This window comes from Geotrypetes seraphini, chromosome 2 (assembly GCF_902459505.1).
Source record: "Geotrypetes seraphini chromosome 2, aGeoSer1.1, whole genome shotgun sequence".
Taxonomy (NCBI): Eukaryota; Metazoa; Chordata; class Amphibia; order Gymnophiona; family Dermophiidae; genus Geotrypetes; species Geotrypetes seraphini.
In genome coordinates this window covers 386,119,691-386,144,763 of record NC_047085.1, presented here as the reverse complement: position 1 = coordinate 386,144,763, position 25,073 = coordinate 386,119,691, and the positions used below count along the sequence as shown (strand labels likewise).

Sequence of the window (25,073 nt, the reverse complement as noted above, 5' to 3'; positions counted from 1 at the left end):
AAGTCTGCTTCTTCTCCACAGAAGCAGAACTTACCCTCACACAGGGGAGCTCTGGTGCACTGAAATCTGCAAAAACCATGAAAAAAAATCACCAAAAATAATAAAGAAATATAGACAGCGGATCAGAAAGACATCTTCCGGCTCACATGCAAAAGGAAAAATTGAAGGGGGCAGAGGAGCTCTCTATAGAGGAGTTGAAAACCAGGAGTGGTTTCCTTCTGCATGGCTCGCGATCATGGGGAGAATATCCTACTGTCCAGAATGACACACCTATTTCACTAGAATAACAATTAGGCCACTACTCCACTAGCATAACTCACAGAACAATAGCTGTTGGTTTCAGGGATTATACTTGTAAAACGTTATTTAACATTCTGAGAGAACTCAGTGGAATTTTGAGCTTAGCCCTTCCCACTGCTATAACATATATCTGTAGGGTTTTTATTTAATGAATAATAGGAACTAACACAAACCAAAGTTAGCCTGAACACAAATCAGTTACAGTCAGATACCTCCGAGGCCTAATCCATTTTGGAATGGACTTCAGAGTGAAAAATCTGAACACGCTAGTCTTACCTGTTTGCCGCGCTTGCCTGGTCTTCCAGTGGGCCCTCTGTGTCCCGGAATCCCAGGCTCTCCCTTTGGACCCATTTCCCCCTTGAAAGGGAAAAAGATGAGCAGCAGGGTGAGCATCTCTATTTATAACCAGGTTAATATGACTTATTCATACAGATGCTTTACTGCAGGAAATAAGAAAATACTTGCTAATTTGTTTGTGTTCATGGTTTGTGACAGTTGAAAAGAATTCAAAAAGAAGGGAGGAGAATCCTCCTGAAAATGTCAGAAGTGAAATGGATACATCCAATGTTATTTGATTATTGTGCAAATGAAATCCAAGACTACCACATGTTACATATGTCTTTAGGGTTAAAATTAAGTTAAAGTCATTGCATCATCTGACTCAATTTATGTATGGTCAAATTACCAAGGATTACTTTACCTTCTGCCCCAACATTCCCGGAAGGCCCATAAATCCCTGCAAAATGAAAGGAAGACAGTAGGAACGTGCACAGGAACCTCACGCAGAAGGTTAATTCACAGCATTTGTCAGTATCTTTTTACAGAACATATGTTAATATTGTAATAGAGTTTTTTCTCAAGTACCTAATTTCATTTTAGTTTGATACACTGTAAACCGCTTAGGTCAGTAAAATGCAGTGAATCGTCACTTGTTCTGGGCAATTAATCAAGCTGACATGAGCAGACTAAACTGTAGTGTACCCCAAGTAGAGGGCCATAGCCTGACTAGGGCACTAACTGGGACATCCAGGAAAATGGAGTCCTGGACATTTAAAGGGCAATTACCGTATTTTCACATAGATAACGCGCACCCGTGTAAAACGCGCACACGGGTATAGCGCGCAAAAAACACAAATTTATGTACAGAAATTTTTATATACCGCGCACACCCGTATACCGCGCATGCTGCCCGACTCTCCCGTCGCCGCCTGACTCTCCTTTCGCCCGCCCCGACTCTCCTCTGGCCACCTCGACTCTCCTTTCGCCCGCCCGACTCTCCTCTCCCCCTTGAAGTCCTGTCCCCACCCTGAAAGCCTGATGCCCCCCCCGACGTCCGATTCACCCCCCCCAGGACCGCTCGCCTCCCCACCCCGAAGGACCGCTCGCACGCACTCCCACCCGCACCCGCACCCCCACCCTGAAGGACCGCTCGCACCCCCACAGCTTCCCGACCCCCCCATCATGTAGAAGCTCCTACCGGTGTCCTGCTGCTTCCTCTTAGCGGTCCCGACTCCCCGACACGATCGGGGCAATAGGGAGCTCAAGCCCTCTTGCCCCAGCCAACCGCGGCACCCCTGACACGATCGGGGCAAGAGGGAGCTCAAGCCCTCTTGCCCCAGCCAACCGCGGCACCCCCGACACGATCGGGGCAAGAGGGAGCTCAAGCCCTCTTGCCCCCCCGACTCCCCGACACGATCGGGCAAAAGGGAGCCCAAGCCCTCTTGCCCCGCCGACTCCCCAACTCCCCGACAATATCGGGCCAGGAGGGAGCCCAAGTCCTCCTGGCTCTTGCGAACCCCCCCCCCCCCCCACCAGTTGTTCGGGCCAGGAGGGAGCCCAAACCCTCCTGGCCACGGCGACCCCCTACCCCCACTCCGCACTACATTACGGGCAGGAGGAATCCCAGACCCTCCTGCCCTCGAAGCAAACCCCCAACCCCCAACGACCGCTCCCCCCAAGAACCTCCGACCGCCCCCCCAGCCGACCCGTGACCCCCCTGGCCGACCCCCACGACACCCCCACCCCCCTTCCCCGTACCTTTGTATAGTTGGCCGGACAGACGGGAGCCAAACCCGCCTGTCCGGCAGGCAGCCAACGACGGAATGAGGCCGGATTGGCCCATCCATCCCAAAGCTCCGCCTACTGGTGGGGCCTAAGGCGCCTGGGCCAATCAGAATAGGCCCGGGAGCCTTAGGTCCCTCCTGGGGGCGGGGCCTTGGGCACATGGTCGGGTTGAGCCCATGTGCCTCAGGCCCCGCCCCCAGGTGGGACCTAAGGCTCCCGGGCCTATTCTGATTGGCCTAGGCGCCTTAGGCCCCACCAGTAGGTGGAGCTTTGGGACGGATGGGCCAATCCGCCCTCATTCCGTCGTTGGCTGCCTGCCGGACAGGCGGGTTTGGCTCCCGTCTGTCCGACCAACTATACAAAGGTACGGGGAAGGGGGGTGGGGATGTCATGGGGGTCGGCCAGGGGGGTCGCGGGTCGGCTGGGGGGGCGGTCGGAGGTTCTTGGGGGGGGCAGTCGTTGGGGGGAGGGGGGTTTGCGTCGAGGGCAGGAGGGCCTGGGATCCCTCCTGCCCGTAATGTAGTGCGGGGTGGGGGTAGGGGGGTCACCGTGGCCAGGAGGGTTTGGGCTCCCTCCTGGCCCGAACAACTAGCGGGGGGGGGGTCGCCAGGGCCAGGAGGACTTGGGCTCCCTCCTGGCCCGATATTGTTGGGGAGTTGGGGAGTCGGCGGGGAAAGAGGGCTTGGGCTCCCTTTTGCCCCGATCGTGTCGGGGAGTCAGGGGGGCAAGAGGGCTTGAGCTCCCTCTTGCCCCGATCGTGTCGGGGGTGCCGCGGTTGGCTGGGGCAAGAGGGCTTGAGCTCCCTCTTGCCCCGATCGTGTCGGGACCGCCAAGAGGAAGCAGCAGGACACCAGTAGGAGCTTCTACATGATGGGGGGGGGGGGTCGGGAGGCTGTGGGGGTGCAAGCGGTCCTTCAGGGTGGGGGTGTGGGTGGGAGTGCGTGCGAGCGATCCTTCGGGGTTGGGGTGCGGGTGTGTGCGAGCGGTCCTTCGGGGTGGGGGTGCGAGCGGTCCTGCGGGGGGGGGGTGAATCAGACGTGGGGGGGGAACTATGTAAAAAAAATTTTGTACAACGCGCTCACGCGTATAACGCGCAAGGGTGTGCGTGGTACGTAAAAACCACGTATAACGCGCGCGTTATATGCGAGAAAATACGGTATATCAGGAACTATTCAGTATAAGCTCATTCTTAAATGTCTATTTTAAGTACATTTTAAAGCCAAGAAGATACCTATATGTATTAAATATTAGTCTAAGTAGCACAAATTACATCAGTATTTCAAGTACAAACATTTATACCAAACTCAGTCCAAGACCATAATTGTTAATTCTGCCTTTGTTCTGCCCAAAATCCATTCCCTCCGGCAAAATACTCACCATCATATAATGTTGTGGACTTTTACACTGGTAAATATTTTGTAACTGAAAACATATGCACTAAAATATCTTTATAAATTACTTCTTTGATGGTTGCTTGATGTATATAGCCCTCCTAAGGTCTGTGCAACACATGACCAAGGGGGGAAGTTACCAACAATGGGCTACCATTAAGATATGTTATTTTACTGTAAACCCCATTTATTAGTAACTGGGGGGGGGGGAGTGGGGAGGAAGGAGAGTTATTAATATGGGCTTCTGCCAGATGGATAATTTTACTGTTAGCTCCAGTTATTAGTAACCAACAGGGAAATTGTATAAACAGCATTTTAAATTGTATTACCAAACTTGGGCACACAATTTAATTAAGTTGCAAGCCTGTTGGGGGGTAAATTCATCAATGGGCACTAACCATATTACTAAATGCTAAAGACACCTATGGGTGTCTTATATTCCTATGGGTGTCTTTAGCACTAATACGGTAGTGCTTGTTGATGAATTCTCGCCCTCCCCCCATGATAAAGAAGGGAATCACGAGTAGATCGGAGAAAGTAATAATGCCACTTTATAGAGCGATGGTCGGTTCGCACTTGGAATACTGCGTCCAACATTGGTCTCCATACCTAAAGAAGGATATAAAAATGCTCGAGAGGGTGCAGAGACGAGCAACGAAGCTAATAAAGGGCATGGAGAACTTGGAATACGAGGAATGACTTAAGAGACTGGGATTGTTCTCCCTTGAGAAGAGGAGACTGCGAGGGGATATGATCGAGACTTTCAAAATACTGAAAGGAATCGACAAAATAGAGCAGGAAAAAAAATTATTTACAATGTCCAATGTGACATGGACAAGAGGACATGGACTGAAGATATGGGGGGACAAGTTCAGGACAAATATCAGGAAGTTCTGCTTCAAGCAATGAGTGGTGGACACCTGGAATGCTCTCCTAGAAGAGGTAATTGCAGAATCCACCATTCTAGGATTTAAGGGTAAGTTAGATGTACATCTCCTTATGAGTGGCATAGTGACATGGGTAAAGGTAAGCTAGATGCACTTCTCTTTACGAGAAGCTTAGAGTGATATGGGGACTAAAACTATGCCAGGGTACACCTGGCGGGGCCTCCACGTGTGCAGATCGCCGGACTTGATGGACCTAGGGTCTGTTCCGGAGATGGCACTTCTTAATAACTGGATGCCATCAATCAATTATTGTGCATTCACACTAAAGATGGCACTATTTAAATCTGTTTCATTTGTGGTTGGGAATCATATAACACAACTCTCCAATACTTTACCCAACCTCCAAAATATCCAGCGTTCCCCTCCGTAGAATTTCAAATTGTTAAACATACTCTCATATATTTCAAATGTAACAAAATGAGGCCTCAGGTACACTTCCTCCACCCTTAATAGTGTTCAGTATCAGTGGGAATACTGGTGTTTTCATTCCTCATTGGCTCACATTCTTTTTTTGCAATTAAAATTCTTTTTAATATTTTACAGGGGGATCCTTGATAAAGCAAATGGTTGCGAAACATGTCGGATCATGTAACCCAGTAGCATGATAAGCTAAGTATACAACTTATTTGAACAGTTTAAAATAGAATAATCTCAAGGAAACTTCTAAAAAGAGCACGGTGGATAAAAAAGTTAAAAAGTTTAAAAAAAGTTTACTTAAAGAATGTGAGCCAATGAGGAATGAAAACACCAGTAGTCCCACCGATATTGAACACTACTAAGGGTGGAGGAGATGTACCTGAGGCCACATTTTGTTACATTTGAAATATATGAGAGTATGTTTAACAATTTGTAATTCTACGGAGGGGTACGCTGGATATTTTGGAGGTTGAGTAAAGTATTGGAGAGTTGGATCAATCAATTATTGGCACTAATTGGCAAAAATATGAATTTACATTTGCATTGCTAAGTACTATTCTAGAAAGATGTGAACATGTATTCTTCAGTGTGTAACTGAAAAGGGGGCATGCCCATGGGAGGGTCAGAGGGGCATGTTAGAGGATTCAGGGATTTGCACTATTATAGGATTCAGGGATTTGCACCTAATTTAGATGCAGGGATTTTACACCAGGGTTCAGCTGGTGTAAATTCTCACGCCTAAAAGTTGGGTGCAGATCATGGTCTATGCCGTATGCTATAACCAACGCCCAACTCTGCCGTTTATAGAATAGCGCTCGGCATGCATTTACTGAACTTATCCCTAGGTCTTATTGCATAAAAATAAAACAAATTAGTGGTAAAATAACATGTCGCTGCCTAACCATCTGCGCAGTGAATCCAATATAAAACAATTTAAAGCAAAACTAAAAACATTCTTGTTCCAGGATGCTTTTGGACAACAACTGTCCTCTTAAGGACAAAAAATTAAATCAAAATTATTACTTTTTACTCTAACCTACTGTATTTTCCCTTTCTTGTTCCACTTTTCTTTTACGATTGTAGTTCTTCCCCATTTTCCTATTGTCTGAAGTAGGTCTATATGTCTTATCAGTGCTTTATTATGACTCTTGGATTTTATCCAGTATCCCCAGTTTTAATATGTTTTTATGTAAATTTTATATTGTACACCGCTTAGAAACCTGATTAAGCGGTTTAAAAAATATTTTAATAAACTTGAAACTTAAAAGGTAGACTATGCCTTTAAATGCATTAAGTTTCAAGCCGTTGCAGCTTTTATTCAGAAATTGCATGAATATTTCTTCTTTTTCTTTACAAGTCAGAATAAAGACACTTTTCAGTGCTGACTATCTTATGCAGAACAGTTGCTGAACAAATTTGGTTTTTCTAAGGTGCCAGACATATAAAACCAAGTCAGAATCCTTGAAGATCTCATCGTCTGTCTTCCAGCTTGAATACCTCAATGGGAGATCTGGAGTTCTGGAGATCTCTTCCGTATTTGAAAGGTTGGCAACAACATTTGAAGAAAAAGAATACAATTGTGCTACTTTCCCCCTTCAACTGGAAGCCATCCACCATATGTCTAGTAAAGAGATTTCCCCTGTTCTGCGTGTCTGTTCTACAGTCTGGTCAAAAATGGCCAGCTCCAGTTTGGGAGGCTCAACAGAACCAGAGGCAGGAGAGAGGGGCACAGTGTTATCTTGTTTCTGAAATACAATACATTGCTTTTAGTCCTGAGCTGAGCTTTCATTATTACAATCAGTAAAGGAGGGGTTTGTTCACTGGAGCTTAGGAAGACGCTCTTAGAAGAGACCGGAGAGTTATCAACCCTGTCCCACGGAACATATGAAGGCAGTCTGGTTTTCGAGATATCCACAATGAATATGCGAGAGATAAATGTGCATGCACTGCCTCTATTTATGCAAATCTCCCTCCTGCATATTCATTGTGGGTATCCTGAACATCTGATTGGTTGGTGTGTCCTGAAGACTGGGTTGAAAACTCCTGCCCTAGATAGAAGAAACTGTACTATGAAAAGTAAATCACATAGGAAATCTTAGCAGTAAGCACAAGACAGACTATTTGGCCGAATACAAATAATGAAAAATATTATTTGACCAACTACGAATACCAAATATGAATAATGGGTACTGAGCTTTAATGTAACAAATAATAAAAGAAGCAATATGAAACCGTAGAACACGTGTTTATTTCAGTAGGATTAAGCACAGCAGAGCCCTGGATTTTTTGTATTCAAATTTAAATCACCATTCGTCTGAATACAAATAATGTATTTGGGGCACTATTTGAGGGCCAAACTGAATCGAATAGAAATATTCGGTACAGCCCTAAAACCCGCAACAAGCACCTAATGCAGCTAACATATATAAGATTCTCAATATACTACTCACTAAGGAGTCGATATTCAAAGCAATTCAACCAGGCTTTTTAAATCACTTATTCAGGGCTAATCAGTTAGTGTCACTGATAATACCCGGTAAGTGCCGAACTGAAAACCAGCTAATTGGGGGGTGGTTTTCTGGGGGGGGGGGGTGGAGTAGGCACTTGGCCAGTTAAGTGCCAATATACTACTACTATGATATCTAAAGAGATCTTTTCCAGATAAGCCCCGCCAAAAAGTTAACCCCCACCACCCAAAAAAATTATAAAAAAGAGGCGCGATCTGTAGAAAGTAAAGTGGGGGGGTTCCCCCCCCACGCCCACCATCGGAGCCCTTAAAAAAATGGTCGACAGTTTATCCTATTTTTTGATAATGTTAAGTTTCATATCCTCTTTTTTATAATCTTTTTTGGGTGCTCCGACGGGGGGGCGTGTGGGGGGGAACCCCCCCCACTTTACTTTATACACATCGTGCCGCATTGTGGGGCCGTTGTGCTGAGAACTTCACTGGTTAAGGTTGCGTGCGCTGGCAAAAGGTGGCGGGGCTTAACTTTTGGCGCGTCCACTTTTTCCATTAGTGGTGGGGCTTATCTGGAAAAGATCCGTCTAAAGCTCTACCAGACGTACGAAGCGCTGTACAGTCATGACGGAGACAGAGGTGGTGCAGACAAAGACTGTTCTGAATTCAAGAAAGCGTGGGACAGGCACATGGAATCTCTTAGGGAGAGGGGGAAATAGTGGATCCTGTGAATAGTCAGATAGGATGGGCCATTTGACTTTTATCTGCCGTCATGTTTCTAAGCTCATTCTAAACAATTGACAGGCAAACAGAATGCCAGGGTAAGGGTTGCAGTTAGCCAGGATGGTTAAACTGCTGGTAGGGTGATGAGTAGAGGGCAGAAAGGAGTAGGGTTACGAGTCAAAAGCTGTCTCAATAAGGTGGGTTTTCTGAACAAGGGACGTGGCAGTAGTTTATTCCAGGCATACGGGGCAGCGAGATGAAAGGAACGAAGTCTGGAATTGGCAGTGGAGGAGAAGAGTACCGATAACAGCAACTTATCTGAGAAATGGAGTTCTTGGGGAGGCGTATAAAGGAGAGAAAAGAGAGGAGAGATACTGAGGGACTGCAAAATGAACACACTTGTAGGTTAGTAATAGGAGTTTGAACTGTATGCGAAGGCAGCTAGGGAGTCAGTGAAGTGATTTCAGAAGAGGGGTAAGGCGAGTGTAGAGAGTTTGGCAGAAGATTAGCCATGCAGCAGGGTTTTGCACATATTGCATGGGGGAGAAGTGGTTCAGTTGGATACCTGTTAGAAGTAAATTGCAGTTGACTAAGCGTGAGGTTTTAACCTGCCAAGGTCACGGCATAAATAGGGCAGCATAGAAGTCGTATGTTTATGCAGTAACCCATAGCTGATTAAGTGCTGAATATTGCATTTAACTGGCTATGAATTAGCCAACTTCACAAACCCAGAAAATCAGTGCTGGTGCCCAGATATGGCCTGGCATGGGTCAGCAAAATGCTGAATGTTGCCAACTGAACATCAACCCCTAAAGGCTTTACACTTCAAAGGACTGACTAGTATGACTTAACACAAATGTGATAAAACCAAAATGTCATACCAAAATACAGGCGCCTGGAAGGATCGTGTACAGGATCAATTCTATAAACTTGTTATGGAACACTAGTGTAAGGAAGGATTTGGTTCTTACCTCAATAATCCTCTTTCCTGTAAACAGCATACAATTCCTTACGGATGGGTTGTGTATTCCAACTCACAAGTTGGATTGTAGAAGGCAATTAACCATTTTCCTAGCTCCACCTCCTTGTCTCTCTCAGCGGTGCCCTTTCTTTTCAGTCTGCTCCAAAGCAAGCGAGAACCCCTAAAAGAGGAAATGATAACATGGAGGGGATCAGAGGACTTCCTGATAACATCAACTTTGCTCTGCTCTCCAAAAGGAACAAAAAACAGTAAACAAACATAGCAATTGCAAAAGTAAAGGTGGAACCAACTCACCACCTACCTGTGTGCAACTAGCACTAACACTTGTATAGTTCTGTGAAAGCAGAATGCAGCGAGCAGTGGAATGCTAACCAAAAGCCAGTCCACTGGAAATTCAACCCAGACAATTATTCAACAGAGGCTGTCTCCATCTCCGAGAGGGTGGTGAATAAGAAACTGTATGCTGTTCTACAGGAAAGAGGATCATGGAGGTAAGAACCTAATCCTTCCTTCCTGTGTAAACAACATACGATTCCTTATGGAGGGGACGTACCAGAGAAGTCCCTTCAGTTTAGGGTGGGACAGATGAGCCTACAACATGCACTGAGAACTGAAAGGCCACATCCACTTGTGCTGACATGTCCACTCTGTAAAACTTCGTAAAGGTATGAAGAGTGAACCATGTGGCTGCCCTTCCAATTCATCAGGTGGCGCTGCCCTGGACTCTGCCCTATAAGAAGCCACACTTTTGGAAGAGTGAGCTTTCAAGGTGACTGGTGGTTGTTTACCACAGCCAATGCTGAGGAGAACGCCATGCAAATCTATCAGGAGATAGAAGCCTTAGAGGCTGGTCTTCCCCGACGATTAGAGCTGGATAAGACAAACAGATGGTCTGAGAGCCTAAAATCATTTGTCACCTCAAAGATGTGTGGAGAAGCACCCTCTGCACATCCAGTAACCTCAAAACCTTGTCCTGTTTCTTTCCACCTTTGGCAGAAAGGAAGTCATAGTGCACAAAGACACTCCTGCTTCCGTGAATCTGAGAAAAGGCTCTCTACAAGATAAAGCCTGCAGCTCAGACACCCTCCTAGCCAAAGTGACTGCAACCGAAAACACCATCTTCACAGTCAGATCCATGATAGACGCTTCCAATAAAAGTTTATATAGAGCCTTAATGAGGGCCTATAATACAATATTAAGATTCCACATAGGAAACATCTGTCTCATCAGAGGGCAGAGCCTCAGTGCTTCCTTCAGGAACCTGGAAACATCTGAGAGGCTAGAGACACTCAATCTATTCTGGTCCAGAAGCATGGAAGACTAGCTACTTGAACTTTAAGAGGTCCAACTGCTAAGCCCTTCTCCAATCCTTCCTGCAGGAATGAGAGGACCTCAGAAATGGAAGCTTGGAAAGGATCCAACTGCTTGTCCTTGTACTAATGCTGGAAAATTTTTCACACTTTAGCAAAGGCTGCCACTGTCACTGGCTTTCTAGAATTGAGGAGAGTCGAATATCCTTTCTGCGCTAAGGTTGTGCGCTCAATAGCCAAGCCATAAAACCAAAATGTTGTGGATTGTCTAATACTATGTGCCCCTGCGAAAGAATGCCATGATGCAGCAATAGTCTGAGGCAGCTGTCTCACTGCAAGTGGACTAAATCCTCACACCATGGGCAAAGAGGCCAATCAGGGACTGCAAGAATGACCAATTCCCAATGGGTTGCAGTGTAGAGCAGAGGAAAAGACACCTTCTCAACTCGCTTGTAGAAGTTAAGACTGAAGAGAGAGGGCACTGCCCAGGGAGACAAGGAGGCGGAGCTAAGAAAAATGATTGATGCCTTCTACATTCCTACTCGTGAGTTGGGGTACACAACTCATCCATAAGGAATCGTGTGCTGTTTGCACAAGAAAGTGGCCTTGGTGTGTCAATATCTAGGTATTACTGGTTATGCCATGTCAATGGGAGGCACAAATTGCATTCTATAAATTGAACATATCACTTGGTGGAACATCTATTTTACTTACAAGCTCCAACCACAGGCATGGCCTACTTACAATTGCACGCTAAATGACAGCACCTATTGCTTACAGATATATTTATTTGTATTCCGTAAACATTGACAGACAATTGGAATCTTAATTTAGGCACATCTTGCCCTTTAAGTCTTTAAGAACACCTCCAAAACTGCATTTCAAATGTGGAATTAATGGTAACATCAAGCCAGATGTCTCAATTAATGAAAATCATGCTAAACAGTTTAGTCAGCTTATTTGAATTTTACTCTAACAAATCTCTTTTATGAGGGAAAAAAACCCTCACACTACCATCAAAGTCTATTGATCAAAGACCATTTAATTAAGCTTAATATGAAGAAACTGCCAGAAGGATGCAGCTAACTTTTGCTTCCTTTCCTCCTTTCTTTATTCTTTAAACAAAGGGTCATTAAAATGATTTAATGGAGTGCCAATAAGATTGGGAAACGTTATTAGCTCTACTGCAGATCTTTTGGAACGTTTTCAGTGAGTGTCTAACTCTATTAGAAATAATTCCGAGTAAACATTGCAATGCAGTATCTACACATCAGGAGGAACCCAACTTCACACAGTTATTTCTTGCTGAACAAGAGAAATGTGCAGATTTAAGAAACACTTGTAAAAGAAATTACCTGGTCTCCTTTTAGGCCTAAGTCACCTCTTTCTCCTTTGAATCCCTGTTTAAAAAGAGAGTAAAAGTGTAAAAAATGGGTGCTCCAATAAAAGACAAAAGCAATCTAGTTAACTCTGGAGACAATGCCTCCAAATGGATTCATTTGAAGAAAACACAACGGTAATGAGCTTTGGTCCTGACCAGGTTATGTGGAGTATCTCTGCCTTAGGAAATTATTACTATTATTATCAGAGAAACACATAACCTATATCACCCATAATGGGGAATAATAATAATGCATAATAAAAGCATACAATATAAAAATTAAAAATCAAATTACATCACCAAAAATACCTCAAAGCAACATGAAACACATATCACCATCTTCAAGATATATAGGCATCACATATCAAGGACAGCCATAGCATAATGATTCATCAGAGGCTACAGGCTTGTTGAAATGGCCATGCTTTCAGCTTTTTCCTAAATACGAGAAGCTATGGGTGATACCTTAATGCATTATTGTCAAGTGTATAGCCCTACAAGGTTCTGCAGCATCTTACACAGATGAGTAGAGGGTAATTTTATAACAAGCCAACTAGGTTGAGAAGCCAAATAGACACAAAACCTGCTGCTATTCTTTATTTAAAATATGATTAAACGCTTATCCAACAGTAGTACAAAGTGTTGAACAAAATTTAAAAATTACAGAAAGACAGACGCATCTACAATATTAAACATATATGTATTAAATTGTTAGACAAACTAGGACTAAACAGACAAACACTAATCTTTGAAACAATAGGGAAAGGGGCGGAAATACAATTTTATATCAAAAGTATATTAGAGGGAAACACAATAGGAGGAGGGAATTAAAATCATGAATAGGATTAGAAAATTGGTGGTCTGAAAATAAAAAAAACATTTGGATTTATTAAGATGGGTAGCTACCTCATTAGCAATTATATGCATCCTTGAAGAGAAAACACTTTAAACTGCTCTTAAACTTCTGCAAATTGTTAATATATACAGCAATACAGGCCTATGCAGCTCATAATCAAAAAAATGTATACATCCAAAAAAAACACCTAAGTTGGCACGTGCATGTCCTAATCGCCAGAGCATCCAAGCGTGCATCCAAAGTCCCAGGGGGCATTTCAGGACAAATGATAGGGATATATTTTGGGCGGGCTTTGTGCATGCTCAACTTGGGACATCTTGTAGCGATAATTGGTTTGGCTTTCGAAAACGGACACTTCTGTGCTTCTGACTTTGGACATTTAGCGCTCCTTTTACTAAGGTGCGCTAAACGAAAAATACTAACGCAAGCTCTATGGAGATGTTAGCGTTTAGTGCGCACAGCATTGTAAAATCCATAGCACACCTTAGTAAAAGGAGCCCTTAGTAGGAAATGTCCAAATCGGACCAACACATTTTTTTCAAAAATGGCCCTCTATGTGTACAGTATATGTCATAGATTTACCTGTGCTGTGTCTAAAGTAAAAACTATGCTTCAGAATATGTCTACAGATGCTATGTCATTGTTCAAATCCTGGGATAACATGAAAAAATACAATGCCTTAAATGCAGGTGACGTGCAAAATAAAAATAGTTAAAAACACAATTATTTGTGGATGCCTTTCTCTAACTCTGTGGTTATTATTTGTTTTAGATTAGAATAATTCTGTATTAAGAAAATTTTTTTGGGGGGGAGATTGACTTATTTGTTTACTGCATTTTACAATGTTTGTTTGTGTCTGAAATTGTGGATGTAAATTTTTTTGTACATCGCTTAGATTTAAGCAATTCATACATTTAAAAATAAATAAGTTAATTAACCAATAAAACACATTTAAAGATGATTTTCAAAACTGTGTAGGTTCTTTTCTCCAAAAGTTTTACATCGGTGCTCATAATTTTATTTTGAAACCTGCCCAAGGTAAAAGTACTAGTTGGAGACTTGCATCTGATTTTTCCCTTTATACTTTTTATGGCACAAATGATATATGTAAAATTAAGGTTAGCTCTCATAAATTATAAGACAATACAAAAAAGAGGAAGACAGGCAACAGTACTTCAAAAAGCTAAGAGAAGCTGGTAAAGTAGTCAGGAAAACAAAGTTGTAAATGGAAGAAAAAGTAGCTAGTACAAAAAAATGGGGGACAAGACATTTTATAGATATGTTAGTGATAGGAGTGAGACTCAAAAGGTGAAAGGGCGAAATATGTAGAAGCTGATAAGGATAAAGCAGAATTGCTTAACAAATGTTTATATAGACCACAGAAGACAAACTCTAAATAGGAATAGATATGTGATAGACAAAGCAATGGAAATGGATGGCATACATCTGAGAAAACTGAAGGGATTCATAGAGGTTTTGGCAGCTCCCCTGTCTTTTTAATGTTTCTTTAGAGTTGGGAGTGGTCCCAGAGGACAGAAGAAGATTTAGTTCCTTTCCAGAAAAACAGGAAGTGGTTGGGGACTAGGAAGTGGTTGGGAACTACAGGTTTGTTAGTCTGACCTCTGTGGTGAGTAAATTGATGGAAATGCTTGTAAAGCAAAGAATAGAGAGGCTAGAATCAAATGTATTGTAGGACCCAAGGCAGCATGGTTTCACTAGGAGTAGGTCTTGTCAGACAAATCTAATCCATTTATTTGACAGGGTGACCAAACAATTGGATTTAGGACAGGGCCATAGCAAACTATGTGCAGGCAGTGTGGTCATACAGGTCGCAAGGAAGCCAGGGGCTCCAATATTATGGCCTTTTCCACTACTGGATATTTGGAAATTTTTCCCACAATGTCTAAACGCCATATTGAAAATGGCCTCCTACGTCAGTGAATATTGATCTCAACAATTTTTATGCTTTAGAACAAATGGCGTGTTAGAAAGAATTATGCAATAAGGATCAATGTCCCTTTGTCTGACAATCCATCTATTAGAATAATTATTTCCAATAAAGGGACAGAAATTCACCAAATCTAGCATACAGGAAGAAAATATGAATATCTCAGATGAGTTTGAAAACCAGAAACACAGGGTCAGATAACCAGTCCTCAAAAGTTAAAATCCCCATTGTTTCTAAAGCAAGCTATTAGAAGCTCTAGAATGCTGACCAATACTTCATTTGAAAAGGTTCCCCCTAGCAACAGAGACATATAAAGACAGCAAACAGTAACAGAAGAGGCTTGCAAAAAAATGTGTCAAAAGGATCCTTCAAAGGAACCTCACACATACACACCCATAAGAACATAACAATAGCTATATTGGGCCTATTTCCACAGTGGTCAATCCTGGTCACAGAAAGTACCTGGCAGAAACCCAAACATCAGCAAAATTCCTGCTAGCAATCCCAGTGCAAGCAGCGGCTTCTCCGACTATAGGCTTTTCCTCCAGGAACTTGTCCAAACTAGAGAGTTGCGCGGGGACAGAAATCCCACCCGTCCCCGCCAAAGTCCCACCCGTCCCCGCGAGGAATCCCTCCGTCCCCACCCGGCCCCGTGAGGAATCCTCTCCGGCCCCACCCGGCCCCATGAGGAATCCCCTCCGTCCCCACCCGTCTCGCGAGGAATCCCCTCCGTCCCCACCCGTCCCTATAAACTACAGAAATAGTTATTTCATTTAATTATGCTACTGAATTAAAGGCTCTGGTAGAAACCCATTTACAAATAAGCAAAAAGACTTTATTAATTGTGAAATATTAATTGGGAAGAATACATACTTTGTAAACGGGTTTCTACCAGAGCCTCTAATGTTTATAAATTTTTATCAACACAACTAATATACTACTTTATCCTAAAGCAAAAAAAAAAAAAAAAAAAAAGAAATATAATTTTTTTTCCTACCTTTGTTGCCTGGTTTCTGCTTTCCTCATGTTCCTTCCATCCACTGTCTCTCTTCTCTCTGCGTCTTCCATTTGCTCTGTTACTGTGCCTCCCTTTCTCCCCCCTTCCAAATTGGTCTGGCACCCATCTTCTTCCCTCTGCTCCCCCCATAGTCTGACATCTCTGTCTTCTTCCCTGCCAGCATCTTCTCCCCACTCTCTCTTCCCCATTTCCTTTCCGCGTCCTTCTCCCCCCATCTTCCCCATGTCCTGTCAGCGTCCTTCTTCCCCCTCTGTCTTCCCCATGTCCTTTCAGTGTCCTTCTCCCCCCTCTGTCTTCCCCATGTCCTTTCAGTGTCCTTCTCCCCCCTCTGTCTTTCCCATGTCCTTTCAGCATCCTTCTCCACCCCTTTGTCTTCCCCATGTCCTTTCAGCGTCCTTCTCCCCCCTCAGTTTTACCTTAAGCGCCTTTTCCTCTCCACTCCACCTTTCCTCCCTTTCTCCCTCTCTGCCTCTTACCTTTGTGGCGCTTACCCGCCCGACTGACAACAGAACAGGCCCGGTCCAACAAACCTCCCTGCCCTGTAGCCACGAATCTAAATTACCTTCTTACAGCAGCTGGAGTATTGAAGCTGCTGTAATAAAGTAATTTAGATTCGCGGCTACAGGGCAGGAAGGTTTGATGGACCGGGCCTGTTATCGGTCGGTCGGGGGACCTGGCTGGCTGTGCTGCACCCGGGGCGGACCACCCCCACCATGTACCACTGCCTTTTCCCTGCCTGCACTGCCACAGCTCACAGCCGACCGGAAGTCTTCACGATGTCAGCGCTGACGTCGGAGGGAGGGAGGGCTTTGCTTAAGCCCTCCCTCCAACGTCAGCGCTGACATCAGGAAGACTTCCATTCGGCTGTGTGCGGTAGAGCAGGTAGGGAGACGAGCCTCGCAGCATAATACATCCAGCCCCGCATGAACCCCGCGACCCTCAGAGGCGTCCCCACGGGATCCCCGCGACCCTAGGGGGCATCCCCACGGGATCCCCGTGACCCGAAGGGGGAGCCCGCGGGTCCCGCGGGATTTCCGTCGTCCCCGTTCCCGTGCAGCTCTCTAGTCTAAACCTTTTTTTAAACCCAGTTAAACTAATTGCTATTACCACATCCTCTGGCAATGAGCTCCAGAGCTTTCAGTGAAAAAATATTTCCTACTATTTGTTTTAAAGGTCTGCCTATACCTACATCCAAACCACCATATATTCACTCCCACTGAGCCGCACACTCACACATACCTCAGATATCAAAGACTTCAGAACAGGAGAACATTCTTGATAAACTAGGTCTTTCCTACATTGTGACTGATGGAGCTGTGGAGTGTCAACAGTCTACAGCAGGGGTAGGGAACTCCGGTCCTCGAGAGCCGTATTCTAATCGGGTTTTCAGGATTTCCACAATGAATATGAATGAGATCTATTTGCATGCACTGCTTTCAATGCATAATCATTGGGGAAATCCTGAAAACCTGACTGGAATATGGCTCTCAAGGACCGGAGTTCCCTACCCCTGGACTACAGGAATGCTCCTTGTAAATGCAAAGACACTATTAATCTAATAGACTACTTACCTTCTCTCCTTTAGCTCCAGGAAATCCCTAAAAAATATTGAACAGATTATTTATTTGCATTAAGGATATTACATATTTTATAAAAGAAAGTAAAACATTTCACAACCACTCAAACATATTTGGGAACCACAATATAAACAAAATCTATAGAAACAGCAGTTATACAGCTGATGAACGCAGAACTGAATCCTACAAAAGAAGAGGCATTTAACTTAAGCACCAGCTCTGTGGGAGCTGGAGCACCCCTGGAATTCTCTCCTGCACTCAAGACCTAGGGCTCCTTTTACTAAGGTGCGCTAGTGTATTTTAGTGCGTGCTGCCGATTAGCACGCACTAACCCCCGCGCTACGTGTAAAAACTAACGCCAGATCAATGGTGGCGTTAGCGTCTAGCGCCATTGAACTGGCGTTAGTTTTTATGCGTAACGCGGGGGTTAGTGGGGGCTAATCGGCAGCGCGGGCTAAAAACGTTAGCGCACCTTAGTAAAAGGAGCCCTTAGAGCAGGGGTAGGGAACTCCGGTCCTCAAGAGCCGTAGTCCAGTCGGGTTTTCAGGATTTCCCCAATGAATATGCATTGAAAGCAGTGCATGCAAATAGAACTCATGCATATTCACTGGGGAAATCCTGAAAACCTGACTGGAATACGGCTCTCGAGGACCGGAGTTCCCTACCCCTGCCCTAGAGTGTCATCGTGCAGGGGTACAGCAGAGGGCAGGAATGTGTTTCTGCTCTTCTGCCACTCCTTTCCCTGCAGCCCATTAGCTGGCTAAGGAATGCAAGGGAAGAAGGGAGTAGTAGCAGAGCGAGACAGACATGTTTCCTACCTTTTTAAAAATATCTTTATTCCTTATTTTTCAGTAGTGAGAAATTGCAGGGAAGCTTTCCTTGATGTCTGTAGATGATTTAGGAATTGACACTTACAGAGTCAGTTCCGATTATTGCTTTTGTGCGTGTGCTTGAAATAGCAAACTACAATTCGTGATCTCAAAAGCTCATGTACATCTGTGGATAGGTACTGTGCTGATCCGATTTAAGATGCCAGAACCTGCCAAAAAAATCCCAGTAAGAATCTGACAATTGTTCAGGTTTCCTCTTTCTAAAATTTCCTTTAATGAAGTTCATTTTGTTCATCTGTGGTTTCTGTGGTTTTAAGATAATAGAACAGAGTGCAACTACTTTAGACTAGACTGTCCATATGAACAGCATTAGGCAGAAACCAATGTACAGAAATCTAACAACTGGATTAACAAACCTTGGGGCCCATTGGTCCTCTTGCACCTGGCAATCCCATCAACCCAACTTCTCCTTGTTCACCCTGGGAAGTTGAAAAGAGACGATATTGGGTTATTAAAATTATCAACAATTAGCAGCTAACTTTCACCATGAAATGAAATAACTTCTAATAATACTCATATATACACTCTAATAGCAACAAAGGTCCATTTTACATAGAATGTTGAGATCAGAATTTAAACATCTAGGTTGGAATGTGCTCAATTCCACAGTATTTTACAAAAGACTCTGCTAAACACAGACCGTCCGATATTCAGTTGGCAATGGTCGTTGGTTTTTAAATACTGACTGTTGCCGGATAGATTAGCCCCTGATATGTTTGGGCACTGGCACTGAATATTGGGGGCTAAATCCAGTGGGGCTGACTGCTGGAATTTATATATTGGCCAAGGCTTGCATAACTTTTTTAGTGCCCATGATCCCCCCTAAAAGACCCCACTCCCAAGCCTGACCCATGAAGAATACCCTGACTCCCATTCCCTATCCTCCAGAGTGTTGAAACCCCCCCTCCCCCCCCAGCAGTCTAGGTAGGCCTTCTAGGCTCCCTGGTGGTCCAGTGGGACGATGGGGCAGGAGCGAAGCCCCTCTTATACCTACCCTTTGTGGCTGGTTTTCCAAAATGGCTGCCAAGACCTCTCACAGTGGATCGCAATACAGTACTGGTCCCAGGTGATTTAAGCAGCAAGGAGCCTCTCCTGCCTGCTTAAATCACTTTGAATATCAAGCTTTGAACCTTCTGGAAAATACCTGTGAGGACATGCAAGAGTGTACATATATTTGCCAGCATGCTCAGCAGAAGCAGCCATTTGACAAATATACACAGGGAAAAAAATTAAGTAGCACAAATATGGCAGTTTTTATGTAGAAGTGGCAATTTCACAACTTTCATATATAAGTGTTGCTGCTTCCAAAGTAGCTATTCCCTTTTACAACCCTACATGTGTGAGTGCCACTAATTAAGTAGTGAGGTTACAATTTGTATGTTTCTTCATTTTGGAGATGGAAAGAAACAGAAGGGAATAAAGAAAGACTCCCTTAATCCCTCAAGTAAAACTCTGGCCATAACTAGCCATTTTAAAAAATCTGTGCATGCCTATGAGCTGATGTAAAACTCAGTGGGTGATTTTTTTTCCCCCCATAAATATGTATTCCCTTTATAAAATGTATAGATTTCTGTCTCACCCAAGTCCTGCCCTAACCATGCCCCCTGGAAACCTTTGCATAATATAGATCTTAACATGTAACTAGTAGCTTTCTTAAATCACCATTTACATGTGTATGCAATTTGTACGTGCAAATGCTACTACCTGCACATGGATATGCTCCCAAAATAACCCCCATAGTAAGGAATATTCTCAGGTGAAAAGGTAATTCAGATCCAACACAGTGGAGTGCCGCAGGGGTCTGTACTGGGACCTGTGCTATTTAACTTATTTATAAATGATCTGGAAAATGGAACGATGAGTAAGGTGATTAAATTTGCAGATGACACTAAACTGTTCAAAGTTGTTAAAACGCATGCGGATTGTGAAAAATTGCAGGCAGACCTTAGGAAATTGGAAGACTGGGCGTCCAAATGGCAGATGAAATTTAATGTGGACAAATGCAAAGTGATGCACATTGGGAAGAATAACCTAAATCACAGTTACAGGATGCTAGGGTCCATCTTGGGGATTAGCGCCCAAGAAAAGGATCTGGGTATCATCATAGACGATACGATAAAACCTTCCACCCAACATGTGGCGGCAGCCAAAAAAGCAAACAGGATGCTAGGAATTATTTAAAAAGGGATAGTTAACAAGACTAAGAATGTTATAATACCCATGTATTGTTCCATGGGGTGACCTCATCTGGAGTATTGCGTTCAATTCTGGTCTCCTTATCTCAAGAAAGATATAGTGGCACTAGAAAATGTTCAAAGAAGAGCGACCAAGATGATAAAGGGGATGGAACTCCTCTCATATGAGGAAAAACTAAAACGGTTAGGACTCTTCAGCTTGGAAAAGAGATGATTAAGGGGAGATATGATTGAAGTCTACAAAATCCTGAGTAGAACAGGTACAAGTGGATCGATTTTTCACTCCATCAAAAATTACAAAGATTAGGGGGACACTCGATGAAGTTACAGGGAAATACTTTTAAAACCAATAGGAGGAAATTTTTTTCACTCAGAGAATAGTTAAGCTCTGGAATGCGTTGCCAGAGGGTACGTTAAGAGTGGATAGCGTAGCTGGTTTAAAGAAAGGTTTGGACAAGTTCCTGGAGGAAAAGTCCATAGTCTGTTATTGAGAAAGACATGGGGGAAGCCACTGCTTGCCCTGGATTAGTAGCATGGAATATTGCTACTCCTTGGGTTTTGGCCAGGTTCTAGTGACCTGGATTGGCCACCATGAGAATGGGCTACTGGGCATGATGGACCATTGGTCTAACCCAGTAAGGCTATTCTTAGGTTCCTTTATCATAAAGAGTTCTGGTAGCTTGGATGAAACAGAAGTCATATATTAAAAACCTTTTCTGTTGGTACTTTAAAACTTCACATTTTATAAAGGTGACTTTAATAGAGGTGAATGTCTCACTTTTTTATTTTTGGTCAAGTAAATGTGCCTGTCAGGCTTTCTTTGAACAGATTTGATTTACATGCACAAAATCTGCCAGATGTCTTTCCATTTAATTATAATCAGATTTATTTTTATAGTTTTTGAAAAATGTGGAAAAGTGTTCTAACCAGGACCTCAAACATAGGAGAATCTGAGGCAGTATTCTTGCCCAATTTAACAGGCACTTGAGGATCATATCCTGAAAATGAAATCTCACCCACCAATTTGCAATTTGAATTACCTGATACTTTCCAGTCACTGCTAGGAAGTGCTGATGTGTATCAGATGATTCCTCTCATACAATGTAAACCTTGATATATTGGCACTGGGTTGTCTAACACTGGCAGGACCTACCTAGTTCATTGCCAGGGTGGGATTAAAGTTTCCAGTGGCCAAAATTAATTTCAAACTGCTGATCCTCCCTTCCTGCCACCTAGATACAGCTTCCCACTGATTATATCCCATGTCCCGGAGGTGAACTGACATCAGAAATTTCAGACCAAACCACAGATAAGCCTTTCACAGCTTTAAATTCTGCTGTTTGTCTTCTTCATTTTTCTCACACATCTGCAAACATATCATTTCCTCTTCCCTTCCCATCTAGTCACAGCTTTGAAAACAATCACCATCACACTGCAATCACTGTTCCCTTTAAGCTGATCAGGAGTCCTTCAACTATAGTAATGTTTCAGTATCCCAGTTTTAATGGTGAGAGGTGAGAGACAGGCAAGTTATACAGGATTTCAGGAAACCTCCCTGTCCCTAACAACTGAAACACACCATTGAAGCACACACTAGTGCTGCCTGATTCATCAATTCAAATCGATTCACTGATTCATTTTGGTGAATCAATTTGAATTGATTCATTCTCCCAAAAATTCAAACTCACCGATTCAGTGACCAACACCAGTCTCCCCCCCCCCCCCCATTAAATCTGACATACCTCTGGGTCTCCTAAAGCAGCAGCGGCAGTGGCTAGCCGACAGAAGCAGTGCTCTGAGCAGGCTGGTGTGGCCTGCCTTGCCGGGGTCTTTCCTCTACCGCATCATTGATGACATTACTGATGATACGCAGAGGGAAGTCCTAGCAGGGCAGGTCACAAGCAGCCTGTTCATAGTGCTGCTTCTGTCAGCCAGCCACTGCTGCTTTAGGGGGCCCAAAAAGATCTCACGGTGGGGGGGGGGAGAGGAAGAGGTTGGTTGGGAGGTGCTGCACAGAGGGATAAGAGGGATGGAAAGTTGCTCCACAGGGGGATGGGAAGGAGGGGTTGAAAGCTGCTGCACAAGGGGATGGGAAGGAGGGATGAGCTGCTGCACATGGAGGAAGAGAGGAAGAATTGTTGGACCTGGGGTGGAAGAGATGAAGGGAAAGATGCAACAAAGAGGTTGAAAGGGTTGAGGAGAAATCCTGCATGTGGTGGAGGGGAGAGAAACATGCATGGAGAAGAGAGAGAGAAATGTTGTACATAGGTGGAGGGCAGAGAGAGATGATGCATGGGGAGAGAGAAAGAAATGTTGCACATGATAATGGAGGGGAAGGAAGGGAGAGATGCTGCATGGAAGGGAATAGAAAGGTTTGACCCAGGGCACAAGGTTGGGTGAGAGAAAGAGATGGTAGACAGTGGAAAAGAAACAGAAATGTCGGATATGGCAGTGGAAGGGATGGAAGATGGATGGTGAGCATGGAGAAAGAAGAAAACATCAAATGGGAGAACCTGGCGAGCAAGTTAACAGAAGACAAACAGAAACCAGAGCCTGGGACCAGCATGATTTGAATAATAAAATGACCAGACAACAAAAGGTAGAAAAAATAATTTTATTTTCTAATTTGTGATTACAATATGTCAGATTTTAAATGTGTATGTTGCCAGAGCATAAGCTAGGACCTAACAGAGAGAGAAAGTGTCTTTTTTGTTAATTTTATTTACACCACAGTGCTAGTCTGAGGTAGGAGAGTGCAAAGGGAGATGAGGTGGGTGAAGAGGCTACAAAATAAGCCCACCAGGAAGTCTGAAAAAAAAAGAAAACGCCCGATTGGGCAGGAGAAGCGAATTGAATCAAATCAAAAAATTGATTCAATAGACCAAATCAAATCAAATCAAATTTTTTTTCCCTAAATCGGGCAGCACTAGCACGCACACACACACTGACAGCAATACAGTTGGAGGACTTCTGCTCAGCTTAAAGGGAACAGTGCCTGTAATTTATCTGGGTAACATCCTCTCTAGCTCATTTTGCATTATCTTGATAAAGGGAAGAAGGCTCTTGAAAGCTAGTCACTCATCTATTAAGTTAATCTGATAGAAAGGTACTTATTTACTTTGCTTAATTTTGTGCCTCTCCAGCATACAGTCAGAGGCAAGGTATGTACAGTTAGTTACTTTATTTGATATACAGCAATTATTAACAAGATTGTTAAACCAAAGTGGCTTATAATGAAAAGGGTTAAAATTATAAAATCAATAAGGACAAACAGGGTAAATAAACCATGACAAAACAAACACAATTTGGCTATGAAGGGAAGGAAAGATTTACAATATATTATGGGGAAGAACAAAAATGAAGACAACAAAAGGTAAAGGGGAATAGAAAAATCATATTAGCAAGAAAGAAAAAAAGAAAATTATAAAAGAGTAAAGGCTTTTAAAATAAAAATCGGGAAATCCAAGATGGACACGGCATTTGCATTTTGGCACCAGAAAACAGCTCGGGAGAGCTACATAAAACTTCCAAAAATTAAGAAAAGGGGTTTTTGGAGGAGGAGGACCCTATAGGAAGCCTCAGAGACTCTCAAAAGTCTAGTTCTTGAGCTACCCTGAAGTCTCCTATAGACAGTATTAGATTGTATTCACATAACTGTTTGGTGCTGTGCCTGTATCAGCTCACACAACAGCTGGACAATGGAGAAGATTTCTGCCTCAGGCAAGCCTCTAGAATTCTTCAGCCACTTGTCTCTTCGGGCTGCCTTTTAGACAGGCTCTGAGAAGCATGAAACCCTCAACCATGCTAGTTGGATGTCCTAAGGTTGGACATCCTGGCAGCCAAGATATTTTTTTAAATGTTTTGGCGTCTAGTGGTTTTGACAATTTTGAAAATGGCTGTTTCTCTACCTCTGACTTTGGATATCTTGCGGGAAACATCTAAAGTTGGACTTAGATGTCTTATCAAAAATGCCCCCACATCTGCCATTTTGGAAATACACAAATGGGAATGCTCCTAATTAACTAGAGGCCAGAATTTGTATTTAGTTTCAGTTTGGAGGAGGAAATAAGCAACAGGGGAGAAAATCTTCCTTAATCCTCCTTTTTTCGAGTTCAATCTTTTCATTAAATTTATACTGTATCTATAACAATATAAAACAGAATGGAAATACTGTACATTACAAATAGCCTATCAGCTTATTATCAGTTACATCTTAATTAACAAGGAATGTAAATACAGACATTGTGTATTAGTAATAGAGGAGCCATCCATAATTCTCGAGAGGTATCATAGAATTGAACTAAAGGATTCCAGACTCTCTCTACTAAAATCTCCTGCAAAGGCCTGGTTGAAACGAGCACATTAAAAAGCCTAAAAAAACAACTACATGTGCCAGAAAGCAGCTGTGAATCCCAACATTGAAATACTGGGACATACATGCATCTCGTCTTTAAAATGAGCAAAACAAGTGTAGATTTGGTTCTATCTAAGTCCTATCCTCTTACATTCTAAACATAGTACAGATTGATGTGCAAATTCCACCTTCCTAAAAAAAAAATTGAATTTTACACCTTTATATGATAAACGAGTACACATGTAAATGCTGGTATGTACAT

The 25,073-nt window shown here is 43.3% G+C and overlaps 1 protein-coding gene across 1 annotated transcript in view; it reads right to left on the bottom strand.

Annotated features, from left to right (window-relative positions):
* The window catches only part of COLQ (collagen like tail subunit of asymmetric acetylcholinesterase), a 157,854-nt gene that overhangs the window by 54,256 nt on the left and 78,525 nt on the right, over positions 1 to 25,073 (bottom strand). Inside the window, exons 7-11 of the mRNA XM_033930733.1 lie at positions 18,619 to 18,681; positions 17,367 to 17,393; positions 11,948 to 11,992; positions 1,001 to 1,036; positions 577 to 657 (exon numbers count right to left, since the gene is read on the bottom strand). Coding sequence (XP_033786624.1) covers positions 577 to 657; positions 1,001 to 1,036; positions 11,948 to 11,992; positions 17,367 to 17,393; positions 18,619 to 18,681 — 252 coding nt within the window. The remainder of the gene's footprint in view (positions 1 to 576; positions 658 to 1,000; positions 1,037 to 11,947; positions 11,993 to 17,366; positions 17,394 to 18,618; positions 18,682 to 25,073) is intronic.